At 41.8% G+C, this 17,925-nt stretch overlaps 1 protein-coding gene across 2 annotated transcripts; it reads left to right on the top strand.

The window, feature by feature from the left end:
- The first annotated feature begins 266 nt into the window (after nucleotides 1-266).
- Nucleotides 267-17,650, top strand: TXNDC9 (thioredoxin domain containing 9). 2 transcript variants are annotated; one of them, XM_033239029.1, is made up of 5 exons: nucleotides 267-495; nucleotides 3,118-3,338; nucleotides 8,814-8,932; nucleotides 14,172-14,426; nucleotides 16,877-17,650. In XM_033239029.1, the coding sequence occupies exons 2-5, from the start codon at nucleotides 3,150-3,152 to the stop codon at nucleotides 16,992-16,994; spliced, it is 681 nt and encodes a 226-aa protein (XP_033094920.1). In that variant the 5' UTR covers nucleotides 267-495; nucleotides 3,118-3,149; the 3' UTR covers nucleotides 16,995-17,650. The 2 variants fall into 2 exon arrangements, with proteins under 2 accessions (XP_033094920.1, XP_033094921.1); XM_033239030.1 differs by lacking the exon at nucleotides 267-495 and adding an exon at nucleotides 642-724.
- Nucleotides 17,651-17,925: the final 275 nt, after the last annotated feature.

Genomic DNA, 17,925 nt, shown 5'->3' with positions numbered 1-17,925 from the left:
TTAAAACAAAAAAAACACAAAACAAAAAAAAAGAAAAATATTTATTCAATACTAACAGAATGGTAACGCAGGTCAAGCGTCACTGCTGAGAGAGAGCACAGCTGTCTCATTTCCAGTCTCGCGCACTGGACCGTGAGTACCGAAGTACGGTCCTGAGAAAGTCCGGCCACGCCAGCCTGCGCATTAAGAAACTGCAACTCCCACCATGCTTTGCGGCCTTCCATTTCGGCCGTATACGGGGAGGAAAGCAAGGGTCGGACACCTCAGGTTACGGGCTGCTGGGCGGAAGGCGCACGCGCAGAACTGTTCGGCAGCCGCCCGCCCGCCCCTTCCTCTGGCGTCCAACGTGATATCGCGCGAGGTCCGCAGCCAATAGGGAGGCGGATGTGACGGCCGGTTTGCAGCCGCCGGCAGCTACTGCAAGGCGAAAGCCGGAGTGGACCTGTCATTTGAAACTGCTGCTCTCTCACCTCTCAGACGTCACCGAGAGCTCAGGTGAGGCAGAGGGTAGTGAGAAAAATCCGACCACCACGTCCGCGTGCTGGTGAACATTCTGCTGTTCCACAGCCGGAGCGGAGGAGGGGCGCCGCCCCAGCACCGGTGTCGGGGTCCTGGCGGAGGCTCTTGCGCGTGCGCACCAGGAGGCGTCGAAGTTGAGGCAGCCGGGACCGTGCCTTCCTCTGGCTCCCCGGGCTCAGGGAGTGGCCGGGATGCCATTGGGGAGGTACCTGGGGTTCGATTAAGGACCAGGCCCCTTGATTGTTTTGGTGGATACCTGTAAGGGTGTCCAGGAAATGACTAGGGAATTTGAGGACGCGCAGTGTCCCGTAAAAGGAACACTTGCGGAGCTGTAAAAAGGAAGAATCAGAGGCTGTGGTTTGAAGAATGAAAAGCTAACGGGGGATTGCATCGTCTCTTTACCCCGTTCTCAATGCTCTAACCACCAACACCTACACCCAGAATAGCGCTTCTTAATCGCATCTGTTTCCAGTTATCCCATAATTAAATTCTGGCCTCATCCTATAAAATTCCAGGGATAAGCATTCTCTGTGCTTATCCCTGGAGCACAGCTTCCAACGTGCAATTCAGTATCTTATTTTCTCCTTCCAGCTTCCTCACTGAGGGTCACAGTACTACTGACATTTTTCTTGGGTGGTAGGGAGTGTGGAAATCTTTGCTGTATTTGAAATGCAGCACCTTTCCAATTTTATAGCACTCACGACGAGTTTACGATTTGTTTTTTTAAACTCAAATACTGTTGAAACTTAGCAGTGTAGTAATTTGAACGGAAGTTAGGCACGTGTTCATTCAAGGTTAACTACGTATGTATTGAGTACCGGCTGTGCTCTGTGGAGATACAAAGATGAAATCAAGTATGCTTTTCAAATGCTTTTCCTGTAAAGAAAAAGGCATCAGAACTGAAGTTTGCAAGAATATTTCTCTTCAGCTCAACGTTTATAGAGGGCCCGTGTGGGTCAGGATCTGTATCAGAAGTTGAGTGAATGAATTCAGTTTATTATCAAGTTTGGGGTGCTTCGGTATTATTTGCAAATGTATCATAGTTTATTGGCATGCAACAGCCTCCTGCTTTAATAGGCAAATTATAAATCATTTCTGCAGTAATCTGAGATACACATAAAATTGCCCTCTAATTGTTGGTATAAAATTTCTCAAACAAAATGCTCCGTTGTTTTAAAAATATGTAGTCATGTGCCACATAAGGACATTTGAGTTTTATGAGATTATAATACTGTATTTATTGTACCTTTTCTGTGTTTAGATACGTAAATGCCATTATGTTACAGTTGCCTGCAGTATTCAATACAGTAACATGCTGTACAGATTTGTACTAGGAGTAATAGACTGTATGGTATACTAGGTGTGTGGCAGGCTGTACCATCTGGGTTTGTGTAAATATAGTCTATAATGTTTGAAACAATATCAAAATTACCTAATGACACATTTCTCAGAATGTATTCCCATTTTTTGTGGGTTTTTGGGTTTTGTTTTTTGAGACAGTGTCTGGCTCTGTCGCCCAGGATGGAGTGCAAGTGCTGCAACCTTAGCCCACTGCAACCTCCGCCTCCTAGGTTCAAGCTATCCTCCTCCCACCTCAGCCTCCCTAGTAGCTGGGACTACCGGCACACACCACCAAGCCTGGCTAATTTTTCTATTTGTAGTAGAGACAGGGTTTCATCATGTTTCCCAGGCTGGTCTCAAACTCCTGAACTCAAGTCATCTGCCCACCTTGGCCTCCCAAAGTGCTAGGATTATGGACGTGAGCCATAGCGCCCAGCCTAGAATGTATTCCCATTGTTAAGTGATGCATGACTCTAATTGAGATAGGTCTTCGTTTCTAATCTGAATGAGTTCTATTTTGAAACTCTTATTTTGTACAGAGGAGTGATGATGGGGAAAAAAAAAAAACCCAAAGTTTTAAAAAGTATTTGGAGTGTTTTCCATCAAAGTTAAGAACACTGTCAGTAAATGGAAACCAGTATTAATTTGTGTGGCCTCATAGATTCTTTTTGTTAGGTAATGGGAGAACAGGAATGGACATTAATGCTTAGGGAACACCAGGCACGGTTCTTTACATAAGTGGTAATGAGACGTCTTAGGAGTTAAATGAAACTCATTTGGGCAGCAGCCATGAAAAAATACGTGTTTTGCTCAACTCTACTCTGTGTTTAAGGTTTTATATATATATATATATGTAAAACCTCAGTAGGTATACCTTTCTATTGTGACTTCTCTTTCCCATTGGTAAAGAACACTGATTATCAGTATATATCACTAGGTATAACTTCACAACTCATTTATCTGTGGTTTGGTGATGGTCTTAAAGACTTGCCTTGGCTTTAGTGTAGTAGAACATATGCTAAATCAGAAGCACTCTAAATTTGCTATAAGTAGTGTTTGAGTGGTGTGACTAGAACCTATTGGAAATGAAATTTTAAAACACATAAAAATTCTGAAGCCCAACATCAGGTGGTTGGATGTCGTTAGAATACTCCATAGAGTAGACATACACGTGCCAGAATCTTTGAAAATGGTAGAGAAAAGCTTGCTTATTGTTTGCCTTTTTTTTTAAATATAGTTTGTAAATCTTCTCCCCAGCACCCAGGCTGAACTCTGCACCATTCGGAAGAATGGAAGCTGATGCGTCTGTTGACATGTTTTCCAAAGTCCTGGAGAATCAGCTGCTTCAGACTACTAAACTAGTGGAAGAACATTTGGATTCTGAAATTCAAAAACTGGATCAGATGGATGAGGATGAATTGGAACGCCTTAAAGAAAAGAGACTTGAGGCACTAAGGAAAGCTCAACAGCAGAAACAAGTAACCTCTCTGCCCTGCTTTCTGAAATTGCTATAACAGTATGCGCCTAACAACTTACATATACATGTGCCGTAGTAGTTACATTTCATTCTTTGTTTTTAGGGTTTTTGGAATGTAGAGTACCTATTACTGTTAAAATTTTGCCCAGAAAAAGTATGTTTTAAAGACACATTCAAAATTAGCCCAGTCTCTATATGAATCCACAGTTGAGTAAAAGAAAGATCTGCCCAATATCATTTTTCTGAGCTTGGATTTGTTTGGTTGAATGGAAGGCTAGGGAGTCACCGGTTTCCATTTCAGGTAATATTAAAGCCTATCAAAATTTAGCCGTTTTCAAAGCAAACAAGGTAAGACAGGTGAGATAAGAGCTATTAAGTCAATTTATGTTGAAAAAATTATTTCAGGCATTTCCAATGAAATATTTAATTACGTGGCATATTCAGAAGAATGCATGCTTTGTAACAAAGAAAGGTGGCCACAACTCTATCCTCGTTGCCTCTTAGAATGTTTGTGTAGAATAAACATAGAGTTGTAAACTGTGATTGAAACCAACGGATTAAATTCTGTAAAATTTTTTTCTTGTTTTTGAGCTGGAGTCTCGCTGTGACACCCTGGCTGGAGTGCAGTGATGTCATCTCGACTCACTATAACTTCCGCCTCCTGGGTTCAAGCGATTCTTCTGCCTCAGCCACCCGAGTAGCTGGGACTACAGGCACACATCACATGCCCGGCTAATTTTTGTATTTTTAGTAGAGATGGGGTTTCACCATATTGGCCAGACTGCCCTTGAATTTCTGACCTCAAGTAATCCGCCAACCTTAGCCTCTCCAAGTGATGTAATTACAAGCGTGAGCCACCGCACCCAGCCAAAATTCTGTAAATTGAATTTTAATTAAAACATTTTTCCATTGGGTTACATGGAAATACATTATCACCAACTCTGGTTCCTTTTCAGTTGCCTGTGACTTAAACATGAGGCTTAACTTTTCTGAAGAAATAGGGAGTTTTGACTGGGCATGGTGGCTCACATCAGTAATCCCAACACTTTGGGAGGCCAAGGCGGGCAGGCAACCTGAGGTCGGGAGCTCAAGACCAGCCTGGCCAACATGGTGAAACCCTGTCTCTACTAAAAATACAAAAATTAGCCAGGTGTGGTGGCATGTGCTTGTAGTCCCAGCTACTCAGGAGGCTGAGGCAAGAGAATCTCTAGAACTCGGAGGTGGAGGTTGCAGTGAGTTGAGATTATGCTACTGCACTCCAGCCTGGACAATAAAGCGAGACCCAGTTCCCGCACAAAAAAAAGAAGGAGTTTTGTTTGTATTGCTGTAGCATCACTTTATATGTTTACACCCTCATGTTTAGAAGAGTTACTACAAAAGGAAATCTTTTATGAATGAGTCCAAATTTTTATATTTTGAGTTTTCTAAAGTAGAGTATGTTATATGGCTTTTATATGTACCCTATTTTAGAAAATAGGCTGCTTTTCTTTTTCTTTTTCTTTTTTTTTTTGAGAGGGAGTCTCACTCTGTTGCCCATCCTGCCTTGACCTCCCAAGTAGCTGAGATTACAGGTGCCCACCACCATGCCCAGCTAATTTTTGTATTTTAGTGGAGACAGGGTTTCACCACATTGGTCAGGCTGGTCTCGAACTTTGACCTCATGTGATCCACCTGCCTCGGCCTCCCAAAGTGCTGGGATTACAGGCATGAGCCACCACACAGCAGGCCCAGTTGGCTCCTTTTCATAGTATAGGGCTGATAATTAGTATGCAGAGGACGGATTATTGGAATTTAAGGTAATATATGTTTAGGTTCTACCACAAACTCATATTTCATGGTCACATTTAAGTACTAATTGCTAATGTGCAACTACAAATAATTATTTGTAACTAGGATATTTTTGCAGAGAGACTGAATTCCCCTGATTCGCCGTGATGAATATACGTTAAATCATGTCTTAAAGGAACTTTTTGGCAGTTCAAAACAGTGGTCTGAATATTTATAATTAAAACCAACTAAGGCAAACCGGCTATAGGCCTTTTTTTATGAATGTATAAATCAATTTAAAATGAATTTGTCATCGAGTAATTCAGGTCTTATTTTAGAACTCATTGCATTTTAATAGATCTTTTTTATTAAAATGTTTTCTGATCCATGAGGATATTGGGGAGATCAGCACTTAATAGGCCTAGGCGAATCTATATTCTCCTGTCAGCCAAACACCCTCCTACTATTAACTAGAGCTGGCGCACTTAGGTAGGGAGCAGAACAGAGGGATAAGGTGAGAAATAGGAGTTAAGCAGAGGCTTGGGTGACAGCCACTGAGAGCCAAGTGCTCAGGTAGGCCCGTCCTGCTTGATTCTGTTCTGCAGATGCCTTAGCACATGCTGTCCTAAAGGGGCCATGCTGAGAGCACAGGGGTGTGGTGAATGTGTCAGCAGAGGCCCTGAGCATTGGTAGAGGTTCGAAATGGCCACATCCTCCCTCAAAGGAGCCAGGACAGGTTCAGGTCTTCAACCTCTTGGTTAAATACCTGAGAATAAATAATGAAAAAGAAATAGCTTTTTTTTTTTTTTTTTTTGAGATGGAGTATTGCTCTGTCGCCCTGGCTGGACTGCCGTCTTGGCTCACTGCAACCTCTACCTCCCGGGATCAAGAGATTCTTCTGCCTCAGCCTCCCGAGTAGCTGGGATTACAGGCGTCTGCCACCAAGCCCGGCTAATCTTTGTATTTTTAGTAGAGATGGGGTTTCTCCATGTTGGCCAGGCTGGTCTTAAACTCCTGACCTCAGGTGTTCCGCCCACCTCAGCTTCCTAAAGTACTAGTATTACAGGCGTGAGCCACTGTGCCCAGCCTAGAAATAGCAGCTTTTTAAAAGACAAATACTTTTTTTTTTACTTTTTTTTGAGACAGGGTCTTGCTGTGTCACCTAGGCTGGAGTGCAGTGGTGTCTTGGTGTGTCACCCAGGCTGGTGCAATCTTGGCTCACCACAACCTCCGCCTTCGGGGTTCAAGTGATTATTGTGCCTCAGCCCCTGAGGAGCTGGGATTACAGGTGTGTGCCAACACACCTGGCTAATTTTCATGTTTTTTGTGGAGACAGGGTTTCGCCATGTTGCCCAGGCTGATCTCAAACTCCTGTCCTCAAGTGATCTGCCTGCCTCAGCTTCCCAAGGTGCTGAGATAACAGGTGTGAACCACTGCGTCCAGCCTAACAAATACTTTTTAAGGGCACATATCATTAGTAAGTTGTGAAAGCAGTCGTGAAATGTCATATGTCATTGAGGAATTGTATTTGAGAGTTAAACTGTGTATAGAAATTTCACATAAGAAAATATGAGGGTCTCCTGCGGGATGTCTGCTCGATGTAAGTGGATGTGATTTGGACACCACAGTTATTAATACAGTCTGGGCCACGTTCACTGACGTCCAGAGGAGGAAGAGAGATGGCCTTCCTGGCTCTTTGGTTGGACCCCTTCTGGAGGCTGGATTCAGACCTCTGTTACATTTTAGGAAGACATGGGTGAATTAGAGTGTGTTTAGATGATATCCTGGAAGAGTAGAAACTCTAGAAATCTTGTCATATGAGAACAGTTAAAAGGAACTGCAAGTGTTCAGTGTGGAGAAGGGAAAACTTAGGCAATATGAGATGTGTGAAGGGCCCACATGGGAAAGAGATTAAAACTTTCATCTTTGCCCAAGCTGGAATCCGCAGACCAGAGTTATAGATGTATTGCAGTTCAGTGAGAAGACCTTTCTAACAATTAGTGCCGGTATAGATGCTTTTTAAAGATTTATAAGGTGGTTATCAGAAGCAGATAGAGCTCTTGAGCCTCAGAGCTGCTGTATCCTCCTTCTCTCCCCAAGACGAATTGGGTTTATCTCCTAAGTATTATTTTTATTTTTATTTATTTTTGACACAGAGTCTTGCTCTGTCGCCCAGGCAGTGGTGTGATCTCAGCTCACTGCAACCTCTGCCTCCCAGGTTCAAGCAATTCTCCTGCCTCAGCCTCCCGAGTAGCTAGAATTACAGGTGCCCACCACCATGGCTAGGTAATTTCTTGTTTTTTTTTTTTGTTTGTTTGTTTGTTTTTTGTTTTTGTTTTTTTTTTTTGGTAGAGACAGGGTTTCACCATGTTGGCCAGGCTAGTCTCTAACTCCTGACCTCAGATGATCCAGCTGCCTCGGCCTCCCAAAGTGCTGGGATTACAGGCGTGAGCCACTGTACCTGGCCTCATGAGCATTATTTTTAAAAAACTTATTTATAGTAACTTGGATCAAATGCTTCTGGTTTTAGTAGTTTAAGAGTACATGGATAAAGTTAAGTGATATTTACACTCTGAGTCTCTTAAGTCTAAACTTTTATTTTGGAAGTTCTGAGAAAACAGATGTTTTAAGCTACAAAGACAGGTAATTGTCTTGAACCCAGGCCATGCTGTAGAGACATTCACTGTCCATAAACTAATTTTGTATTGACAGTAGAAACAGGAAAGTAAATTGCTAAAAGGAATTCATTTCTCTACAAGATAAAATTGACTTCAGCCAGGCACAGTGGCGCATGCCTGTAACCCCAGCACTTTTGGAGGACAAGGTGGGAGGATTGCTTGAACCTAGGAGTTTGAGATCAGCCTTGGCAATATAGTAAAGCACTGTCTCTACCAAAAAAAAAAAAAAAAATTAACTAGGCATGGTGTGGCATGCGCCAGTGGTCCCAACTCCTTGAGAGACTGTCGTAGGAGGATCTCTTGAGCCCAGGAGGTTGAGGCTGCAGTGAGCTATGATCATGCCACCGCCACACTTCATCCTGGGCAACTTTAGTGAGACCCATTCTCAAAAACAAACAAAAAACTTTTGGGCCGGACATGGTGGATCACACCTGTAATCCCAGCACTTTGGGAAGCCGAGGCAGGCGGATCACAAGGTCAAGAAATCGAGACCCTCCTGGCCAACATGGTGAAACTCCATCTCTACTAAAAATACAAAAATTAGGCGGGCATGGTAGCGCCTGCCTGTAGTCCCAGCTACTTGGGAGGCAGAAGCAGAATTGCTTGAACCCGGGAGGTGGAGGTTGCAGTGAGCCGAGATCGCGCCACGGCACTCCAGCCTGGAGACAGAGTGAAACTGTCTCAAAAAAAAAAAAAAAAAAGGCATGATCTGACCGTCTTGGCCTCCGTAAGTGCTGGGATTACAGGCTTGAGCTTCCGCGCCTGGCCCACTTAAAATTCTTATCAGCATGACAGTAATTATTTCCCTCCACTATTGTGATATAGCCACGATATTGGGAACAGGCAACAAGAGCTGTTGAGAGTCATGTTCCTTCATTCCCTACTTGAAGGAACTAAAAAAAAAGTGTTTTTTTTGTTTGTTTGTTTTTAAATTCATTACAAAATATGACGGTGATTTGGACACTTAAAACGTCAAGTGATGCTGAAAGAGAGATTTCACATGTGTAATGTTTTGCTTCTCTCCAAATTAGGAATGGCTTTCTAAAGGACATGGGGAATACAGAGAAATCCCTAGTGAAAGAGACTTTTTTCAAGAAGTCAAGGAGAGTAAAAAAGTGGTTTGCCATTTCTACAGAGATTCCGCATTCAGGTAACTTTGTTTCCATCTGTGACTTTTTCTTAAAAAACCACAATGAATTGTTTGGATAAAGATAGACTGGCTTACTAGAGAAATGAAGAAAACTAAAAGGAAAAACTTCCTAAGTTGTTTCATTGTACTCTCTCATATGTTATTTAGTATTAAGCAGGTGGGGGTCCGATGACTCAAGCCTGCAATCCCAGCATTTTGGGAGGCCGAGGGTGGGGGCGGATCACTTGAGGTCAGGAGTTCGAGATCAGCCTGGCCAACATGGAGAAACCCTGTCTCTACTAAAACTACAAAATTAGCCGGACGTGGTGGCAGGCACCTGTAGTCCCAGCTACTGGGGAGGCTGAGGTGGGAGAATTGCTTGAACCCAGGAGATGGAGGTTGCAGTGAGTGGAGATCGTGACACTGCACTCCAGCTTAGGCGATAGAGTGAGACTCCATCTCAAAAAAAAAAAAAAGAGAAAAAAAAAAAAGTTAATCGTTATTTTAAGGAGTAACTTAAAGAACAGTTTCTTGCAAAAGTATAAATGAATGTTACTGAAAGTCAGTATTCCCATATAAACAGCTTATGTTTTTGAATTGTGTTTTCACTAGCTAATTCTAAAGACATCTTAGAAATGTACACTTAAAATTCTTTTTTTTTTTTTTTTTTTTTTTTTTTTGGAGACGGAGTCTTGCTCTGTCGCCCAGGCTGGAGTGCAGTGGTGAGATCTCAGCTTACTGCAATCTCCACCTCCCAGGTTCAAGCGATTCTCCTGCCTCAGCCTCCCAAGTAGCTGGAACTACAGGCACCTGCCACCACGCCCAGCTAATTTTTTGTATTTTTAGTAGAGATGGGGTTTCACTGTGTTAGCTAGGATGGTCTCAATCTCCTGACCTCGGGATCCACCCGTGTTGGCCTCCCTAAGTGATGGGATTACAAGCTTGAGCCACTGCACTCAGCCCACTTAAAATTCTTATCAGCATGACAGTAATTATTTCCCTCTAGTATTGTGATACACCAGTCTTGGCTGGAAGGAGAAGTGATTTTTCTTAGACCACCCTACGTCTCCAAATCTCTCTAAGGAGGCCGATCTCTTATAAAATGTGAATACCTCCCCAAAAAAAGTATTATCTTAAACCAAAGGACCCAAGCCTTTGTGGGGTTTTGTGCACAGATTTGATTAGTTGCCAACACTTAAAAATTGAGAGATAACCCCTTTAGAAAATATCCACATTCGGAATTTTTCTTTAAAAAAATCAGAAAACTTACTAATAGCATAGCTGGAACTATAATGGCAGTCATCTGCTGACTGGCACCTGCCTACCCGGGACAGACAAGCACTGTGCTCTAGAGTCTCTGGCACTCACTGTGGTTTTGGCCCTGCCGTCTTTCTTATTTCTGTGGCCTGCCTGCCCCTTTGTCTTCATCTCACAACCCAACAGCTTCATTGTTAACACATTTCAAGAATTGATTGCCTGGTATTCATTGACTAAGAGAATAAAAATGAAAGAAAATATTGAGATGGTGAAATCCCTTGTGAGGAACAGTGAGAGAAGGGATTAGGAAGGTAGAAAGGTATCAGAGAAACCTCTGCCCTTGTGGTACACAGCCATCTCCCATTGGCACACACTCCTCAAGTTGCCAACCTCTGACAAATATGATGAAGTGATATATAAATATACTAGTATGTAAAATATTATTTGTCCACTTTTTTTGTTTTTGAGAGAGAGTCTTACACTGTCACCCAGGCTAGAGTGCAATGGCAGGATCTTGGCTCACTGCAACCTCCACCTCCCAGGTTCAAGTGATTCTCCTGCCTCAGCCTCCCGAGTAGCCAGGGCTACAGGAACCCGCCACCATACCTGGCTAATTTTTGTATTTTTAGTAGAGAAGGGGTTTCGCCAGGTTGGCCAGGCTGGTTTCAAACTCCTGACCTCAGGTGATCCACCCACCTTGGCCTCCCAAAGTGTTGGGGGATTACAGGCATGAGCCACGGCACCCGGCCTCACTTGCGTTTTGTATGTCTTCCCCAACTAGATTGTTGTTTCTGTAGAGGCAGAGCATTTGCCTGTATTGTGGCCCACTGTGCTCTGGGATCATAGCCCTAAGGCAACTGCCCGACACATAGTAGTCAATAAATACGTTTGATCGGTGTATAAACACTGCATCACCAGGAGTACTCACCTTCAAACAGAACTGAAAAATCAAAATCATCCAGTTAACTTTATATATTAGCAAAGTTTCTAGCGCAGAGTAGGTGGGATGCTTTCATGTATATTATCCCTAGAACATTCACAATAATCTTCAGAGGCACTTCTTATTATTCCTGTATTTCATGTGTGGAAACCAAGATTTGGAGAAATTAAGTGACTCACCTAGTATCACTCAGATAGTAAATAAAAAAAAAAGATTTGAACCCATGTTTTTTTGGATTTTTTGTTTTGTTTTGTTTTGTTTTTGAGACAGAGTCTCTCTCTGTCGCCCAGGCTGGGGTGCAGTGACAATGATGTTGGCTCACTGCAACCTCTGCCTCCCGGGTTCAAGCGATTCTCCTGCCTCCGCCTCCTGAGTAACTGAGACTACAGGGGCACACTACCAGACCTGGATAATTTTTGTAATTTTAGTAGAGACGGGGTTTTACCATATTGATCAGGCTGGTCTCGAACTCCTGACCTCAGGTGATCTACCGACCTTGACCTCCCAAAGTGCTGGGATTACAGGCGTGAGCCACCACGCCCGGCTGAACCCATGTTTTAAGCCTATTGCTATTTTTTAAATTTTTGTGGGTAGTAGTAGGTAAATATGGGGTACATGAGATATTTTAACACAGGCATGAAATGTTTAATAATCACATCAGGGTAAATGGAGTATCCATCACCTCAAGCTTTTATCCTTTGTGTTATAAACAATCTAATTATACTCTTTTAGTTATTTTTAAATGTACATAAAGGCCTATAGCTATTTATACCATAACTGTTGTTTTGGATTTTTATAAATTGATTGACGGGTTGGGCGCCGTGGCTCATGCCTGTAATCCTAGTACTTTGAGAAGCTGAGGCAGGCGGATCACGAGGTCAGGAGATCGAGGTCATCCTGGCCAACATGATGAAAACCCATCTCTACTAATGTACAAAAAATGAGCTAGGCCTGGTGGCATGTACCCATAGTCCCAGTTGCACAGGAGGCTGAGGCAGGGGAATTGCTTGAACCTGGGAGGCAGAGGTTGCATTGAGCCGAGATCACACCACTGCACTCCAGCCTGGCAACAAAGCAAGACTCTGTCTCAAAACAAAAAAAAGGAAATTGATTGACAAATGGTATAATCATAGACTTATTTAAAATAGGTTCGTGGCCGGGTGTGGTGGCTCACACCTGAAATTCCAGCACCTTTGGGAGGCCGAGGCCGGTGGATCACCTGAGGTCAGGAGTTCGAGACCAGCCTGACCAATATGGTGAAACTCTGTCTATTAAAATACAAAAATTAGCCAGGCATGGTGTGGGTGCCTGTAATCCCAGCTTCTCAGGAGGTTGAGATGAGAGAATTACTTGAACCCAGGAGGTGGAGGTTGCAGTGAGCAGAGGTCGTGCCACTGCACTCCAGCCTGGGTGACAGAGCAAGACTCCATCTCAAAAAAAAAAAAAAAAAAAAAAAATACGTTCCTTACTGCAGTTAAAGTATGGAGTTGATTTATTTACAAATTTTCAGGAACATATTTATCATATGAAGGTTCATTTATCGTTTGTTTTGAGCTTTATTTAAAAACCATTAATTTGTTCTGTCTTACCATTTTTCACTGAAATCTCATTACTGAACTACATGAGGGACATATGACAAGATATATCCAGGGAAAAAGCGATGAGGCACCAAGGTTACACGTAATTTATGTTAGACCCAAACCTAGTTCAGGAAAAACTACATCAAGTGCATAAAAAGCTTACTGGTAAAAAGAACCATGAAATATTTTGTGTGATAGTCATCTAAAGAGGTAGTTCTCAAGCTTTATTTGAGCATAAGAACAGCTGTATGTTTCCCAACTCCACTGCCAAAGAATTTTGATTCATCTGGATATTTTAAAGGCTAATTGCAGGCCGGGTGTGGTGGCTCACGCCTGTAATCTCAGCACTTCGGGAGGCTGAGGCAGGTGGATTGCTTGAGATCAGGAGTTCAAGACCAGCCTAGCCAACATGGTGAAACCACATCTCTACTAAAAATACAAAAATTAGCCAGGCATGGTGGTGGGTGCTTGTAATCCCAGCTATTTGGGAGGCTGAGGCAGGAGAATCGATTGAACCCAGGAGGCAGAGGTTACAGTGAGCCGAGATCACGCCACTGCACTCCAGTCTGGATTACAGACGTGAGCCACTGTGCCCAGCCAAGAAAATCTCACTTTTGTTTCCCTCTTCATTGGAAGATAGCTTCCAGGCGTGGTTGCTCACACCTGTAATCCTAGCACTTTGGGAGACCAGGCAGGCGGATCACGAGGTCAGGAGATCAAGACCATCCTGGCTAACATGGTGAAACCCCATCTCTACTAAAAATACAAAAAATTAGTCGAGCGTGGTGGCGGGCGCCTGTAATCCCAGCTACTCAGGAAGCTGAGGCAGGAGAATGGTGTGAACCCAGGAGGCAGAGCTTGCAGTGAGCCGAGATCACACCAGTGCACTCCAGCCTGGGCAGCACAGCAAGACTCCACCTCAAAAAAAAAAAAAAAGGTTACTGCTGGTATTTTTTAATTCCCTAGAAGCATAATGGCCACATTTATTTAAATATTATTAGTAACCCTTAGTCTTAATGTGCTTCTTACTGACAGAGTTGCGTATTTAGGAGTAAAAAGTTTTTCCTTGGCGATGCCATTCAGTTTTTCTTCATGACTTCCAAATATGGCACCATGTATGCATTTCTGACTCTTGTAAGTCTCTTCTGAGTTCTGTCAAGTTTCAATTTGTTCCTCTTCAAGTTTCTTGTATGAGAGATAGGACAAGTTCCTTTATGACTTAAAGCATATGTTTAATATTTTAAAAGAGAATATCATTAATTCAAATCTGACTTTCTGGAATCTCATAGGCTGTTTTCCCATCAGAGGCAACTAACCTCTGATCTGGAAGTGAGGTCATCTGACACAAGTGCAAGTTGGCTGCCATGTTATGAGAGTCAAACAATAGAAAAACTATATCATTAGATTTCCCTTAATAACATTTATTTTGATAAAAGTAATCTGTGGTTTTAGCTTATAATTTTCTATGTGTGGTTACTTACAGATGTAAAATACTAGACAGACATCTGGCCATATTGTCCAAGAAACACCTCGAGACCAAATTTTTGAAGCTGAATGTGGAAAAAGCACCTTTCCTTTGTGAGAGACTACGTATCAAAGTCATTCCCACACTAGCACTGGTAAAAGACGGGAAAACACAGGATTATGTTGTTGGGTTTACTGACCTAGGAAATACAGATGACTTCACCACAGAAAGTTTAGAATGGAGACTCGGTTGTTCCGACATTCTTAATTACAGGTAACTTTTAACAAAAGAAGAGATTGATTTTAATTCATATATAGTTGATATTTTTACAGAAGATTTTTGTAATTGTAACATACATGAAATTAGGGCGTTTTGGCTGAGGTGTACAAAGTTTCTCAAAGGAAAACCATATTTCTTGAAGTGTGTATTGTTAGCGTGATTTTACAGCAAAATCAAGTTTGCAGATAGAACTGGTTTTATAGGTAAAATTGAGTCTCACAGTACTCCTGACTGTAAAAGTTTTCAGCTTAACATATGTTATTGACACTAATTTTGTATTAATCTGGAAACTTAAAATGGCAATCCAGAGTTGACTGTTCCCTAATTTAAGCCAGATTACTCAAATGGATACTGACTTAAGTGATTCTCTTTGATAAAATAAAAATTAAAAGCAGACTGTTGCCAAGAAAGTTATATTTTAAAATAATAGATTTTTAACATAGATATTTCTGTTTTACTTATAGAGGCTGATGAATACAAAAAGGTTTCTATGCCTAGCTTACATTACTGGCTATGAAGAACAGTTTTAGTTTGAAAACAATCTAAAATCCAACTTCCATTTCTTTGTCCACTTCTTCAGACAAATAACTTATCTAATTCCACAAATCAGAGCACATCATCTTGTCTTTTTTGCCGTTTTCTTGATTTGCAAAAGTAGCGGGTAAAATTGTGCAGTTACCATTCCAGAGTCACGATGCGTTTCAGGAAGTAAAAGTTTCTCTCCCATTTTTCTCTCTCCCTCATTTCCCTCCCGTCTTTTCTCTGATGCTCCTACACATGCCAAAATCATCCCTATGTTGTAGAAATTGGTTTCGTTTTTCTTAATATTAACATAAAATATTAATATTTATTAAAGTTATATATTCTGAAGTAATTTTAAACCTTAAAGAAATTGCAGCCAGGTGGGGCACTTCTGTAATCCCAGATTACGAACGTTGAGAGGCTGAGATGGGAGAATCGCTTGAGGCCAGGAGTTTGAGACCAACTTGGGTAGCATGGTGAGATGAGACCTCGTCTCCACAAAAAACTAGCAGAAACCACCCCCTGCAAGCTAATACAAAGAATCCTCATTGACCCTTTGCCCATATTACCCAATGTTAAGCATGTTATATTTGTTTTATCGTTGTCTTTATAGATACCATGAAGTATTTTGGGAACCATTTGAGTGGAAGCTGTGAATACAGTGTTCCTTTACTCCTAAAGGCTTCCATGTGTATTTTCTAAGAACAAGGACATTTTCTTACATAGCGACAGTACAATTATTAAAACAGGAATTATTGTGTAATTTACAGCTCGTATTTCAAATTTTATCATTTTCCCAATATTGTCCTTCATACCAAAAATGCAGCACATTTAGTCATTATGTCTCTAGTTCCCGTTGTTACTCTTTGGTTCTTTTTTGTTGTTGTTGTTGTTGTTATTGAGACGGAGTCTCGCTCTGTCACCCAGGCTGGAATGCTGTGGCCGGATCTCACTCAGCTCACTGCAAGCTCCGACTCCCGGGTTCACGCCATTCTCCTGCCTCAGCCTCCCAGGTAGCTGGGACTACAGGCGCCGCCACCTCGCCCAGCTAGTTTTTTTGTACTTTTTAGTAGAGACGGGGGTTTCACCGTGTTAGCCAGGATGGTCTCGATCTCCTGACCTCACGATCCGCCCGTCTCGGCCTCCCAAAGTGCTGGGATTACAGGCTTGAGCCACCGCGCCCGGCCTCTTTGGTTCTTAAGACTGATGTTTTTGAAGAGTCCAAACTGTTTATTTTGGAGAACATCTCCCAGTTTGGGTTTGTCTTATCTTTCCTCAAGATTTGATTCAGATTATCAATTGTTGACTGGTATGTTATGGAAGTGATGCATCATATCAGGAGGTGTGTGATGGTTTCTCTCATTTCTGATGACAACTAAGCACTCCATAATTAATGATAAAAAGGAAAATAGGTCTCGTGCAGTGGCCAATACCTATAATCCCAGCACTTTGGGATGCCAAAGCAGAAGGATCACTTGAGCCTAAGAGTTCAAGACCAGCCTAGGCAATATAGTGAGATGTTATCACTACAAAAAATTTAAAAATTAGCTGAGCATGGTGGCACATACCTGTAGTCCCAGCTACTCAGGAGGCGGAGGTGGGAGGATCACTTGAGCCCAGGAAGTGGAGGTTGCAGTGAGCTGTGATCACACCACTGCACTTCAGCCTGGGCCACAGAGTGAGACCCTGTCTCAAAAAGAAAAGAAAATAAAATGAATCTAAAACACTGAGTAGTACAAAATAAGGTTTAAGGCTATTAAGCATCAATATAAGCATTATACCTCTTCCTTGACACCCAACAGCATTTTAAAGAAATTTTATTCTATGTTACAGGATGGGAGCAAAGATAGATTTTTGTGCCGTTTAGTATACTAGTACTAAATCATAAAGAATAAAATGCTTTTTTTTATTTTTATTTTTAGTGGAAATTTAATGGAGCCACCATTTCAGAACCAAAAGAAATTTGGAACAAACTTCACAAAGCTGGAAAAGAAAACTATCCGAGGAAAGAAATATGATTCAGACTCTGATGATGATTAGAGTTCCGTAATTCTTTGCAAATTGTCCTTTTTTCTGCTTCAGATTGAAATGTGTTTTTAAAATCCTATTAATGTCTATACATTGGTCATCTAAATACTCATATTCTCAAGTTTGATATAGTTGTATCACATCGAAAGGCGTCTTTACTATTTTCTGTGTGGCCATCATGTTTACGTTGAGGAAAACTTCTCAGTTCTTAAATTATCTGGGAAGGGTCTGGATTCTCTATTTTTGAGATTGACTTTATCACAATATGATTCTTACGTCTTTATACCATTTACAATTGTGTTTTTGATCTACAGAGCTAGAAATTCAAAAACTATTCCAGGACTAATTCTTAATTGGCATTATTTATACAAGAGATCAAGTAACCATTTACTGCCACAGTACTGCATTTGTAAATGAATTATAAACACTCTTCTGGAATATATTTAACCATTAAAGAACTGCTTATTAATTCTGGACACTGCATGTTGATGTTGAATCAACTGATGCCAGCAGAAAGCTATTTTGATTTGTGAACACACTGCCTTATTTAAAGGGTCCTGATTGCTTATATTTTAAGACATTCATTAAAAAGAAATCAGGAAACACTTTTGAAATAACAGCATAAGGAACTTCACTGTCTCTGCTCAATAAAACACCTGTAACTGGAAGTTTAAGTTTATGTGGAAATTGTCATAAAAGCATACATCCAACAAAAACATTTTTTCAAGAAAGTCTTCTAATCTTGGAATAGGGAGTCTGTGGCATTTGAGCCATGACCCCATTCCCTCTCTCCAGTTCCCAAGCCCAGACTACAGTTTCTCCTCTGGAAGAGTAGATTACTAGCATGCCTCATTCCCTCAAGCTCTGTGTTGCAGAAGCCCTTTTGCAAGCAAGAGTAGCCAAGAGGTTTGGCGCTCCTTCCTCCACCTAGTCCCCACTTACG

Source organism: Trachypithecus francoisi, unplaced genomic scaffold (assembly GCF_009764315.1).
Source record: "Trachypithecus francoisi isolate TF-2019V2 unplaced genomic scaffold, Tfra_2.0 Lachesis_group17, whole genome shotgun sequence".
NCBI lineage: Eukaryota > Metazoa > Chordata > Mammalia > Primates > Cercopithecidae > Trachypithecus > Trachypithecus francoisi.
The sequence above is the reverse complement of the archived record's forward strand: the minus strand, read 5'-3'. Positions and strand labels throughout refer to the sequence as shown.

What these genes read in the sequence shown, in the direction of transcription:
- TXNDC9 (XM_033239029.1), top strand. Translation starts at nt 3,150, where the DNA reads ATGGAAGCTGATGCGTCTGTTGACATGTTTTCCAAAGTCCTGGAGAAT. An exon ending in AAGCTCAACAGCAGAAACAA is followed by an intron (nt 3,339 to 8,813) that starts GTAACCTCTCTG and finishes TCTCCAAATTAG; the next exon opens with GAATGGCTTTCTAAAGGACA. An exon ending in TACAGAGATTCCGCATTCAG is followed by an intron (nt 8,933 to 14,171) that starts GTAACTTTGTTT and finishes GGTTACTTACAG; the next exon opens with ATGTAAAATACTAGACAGAC.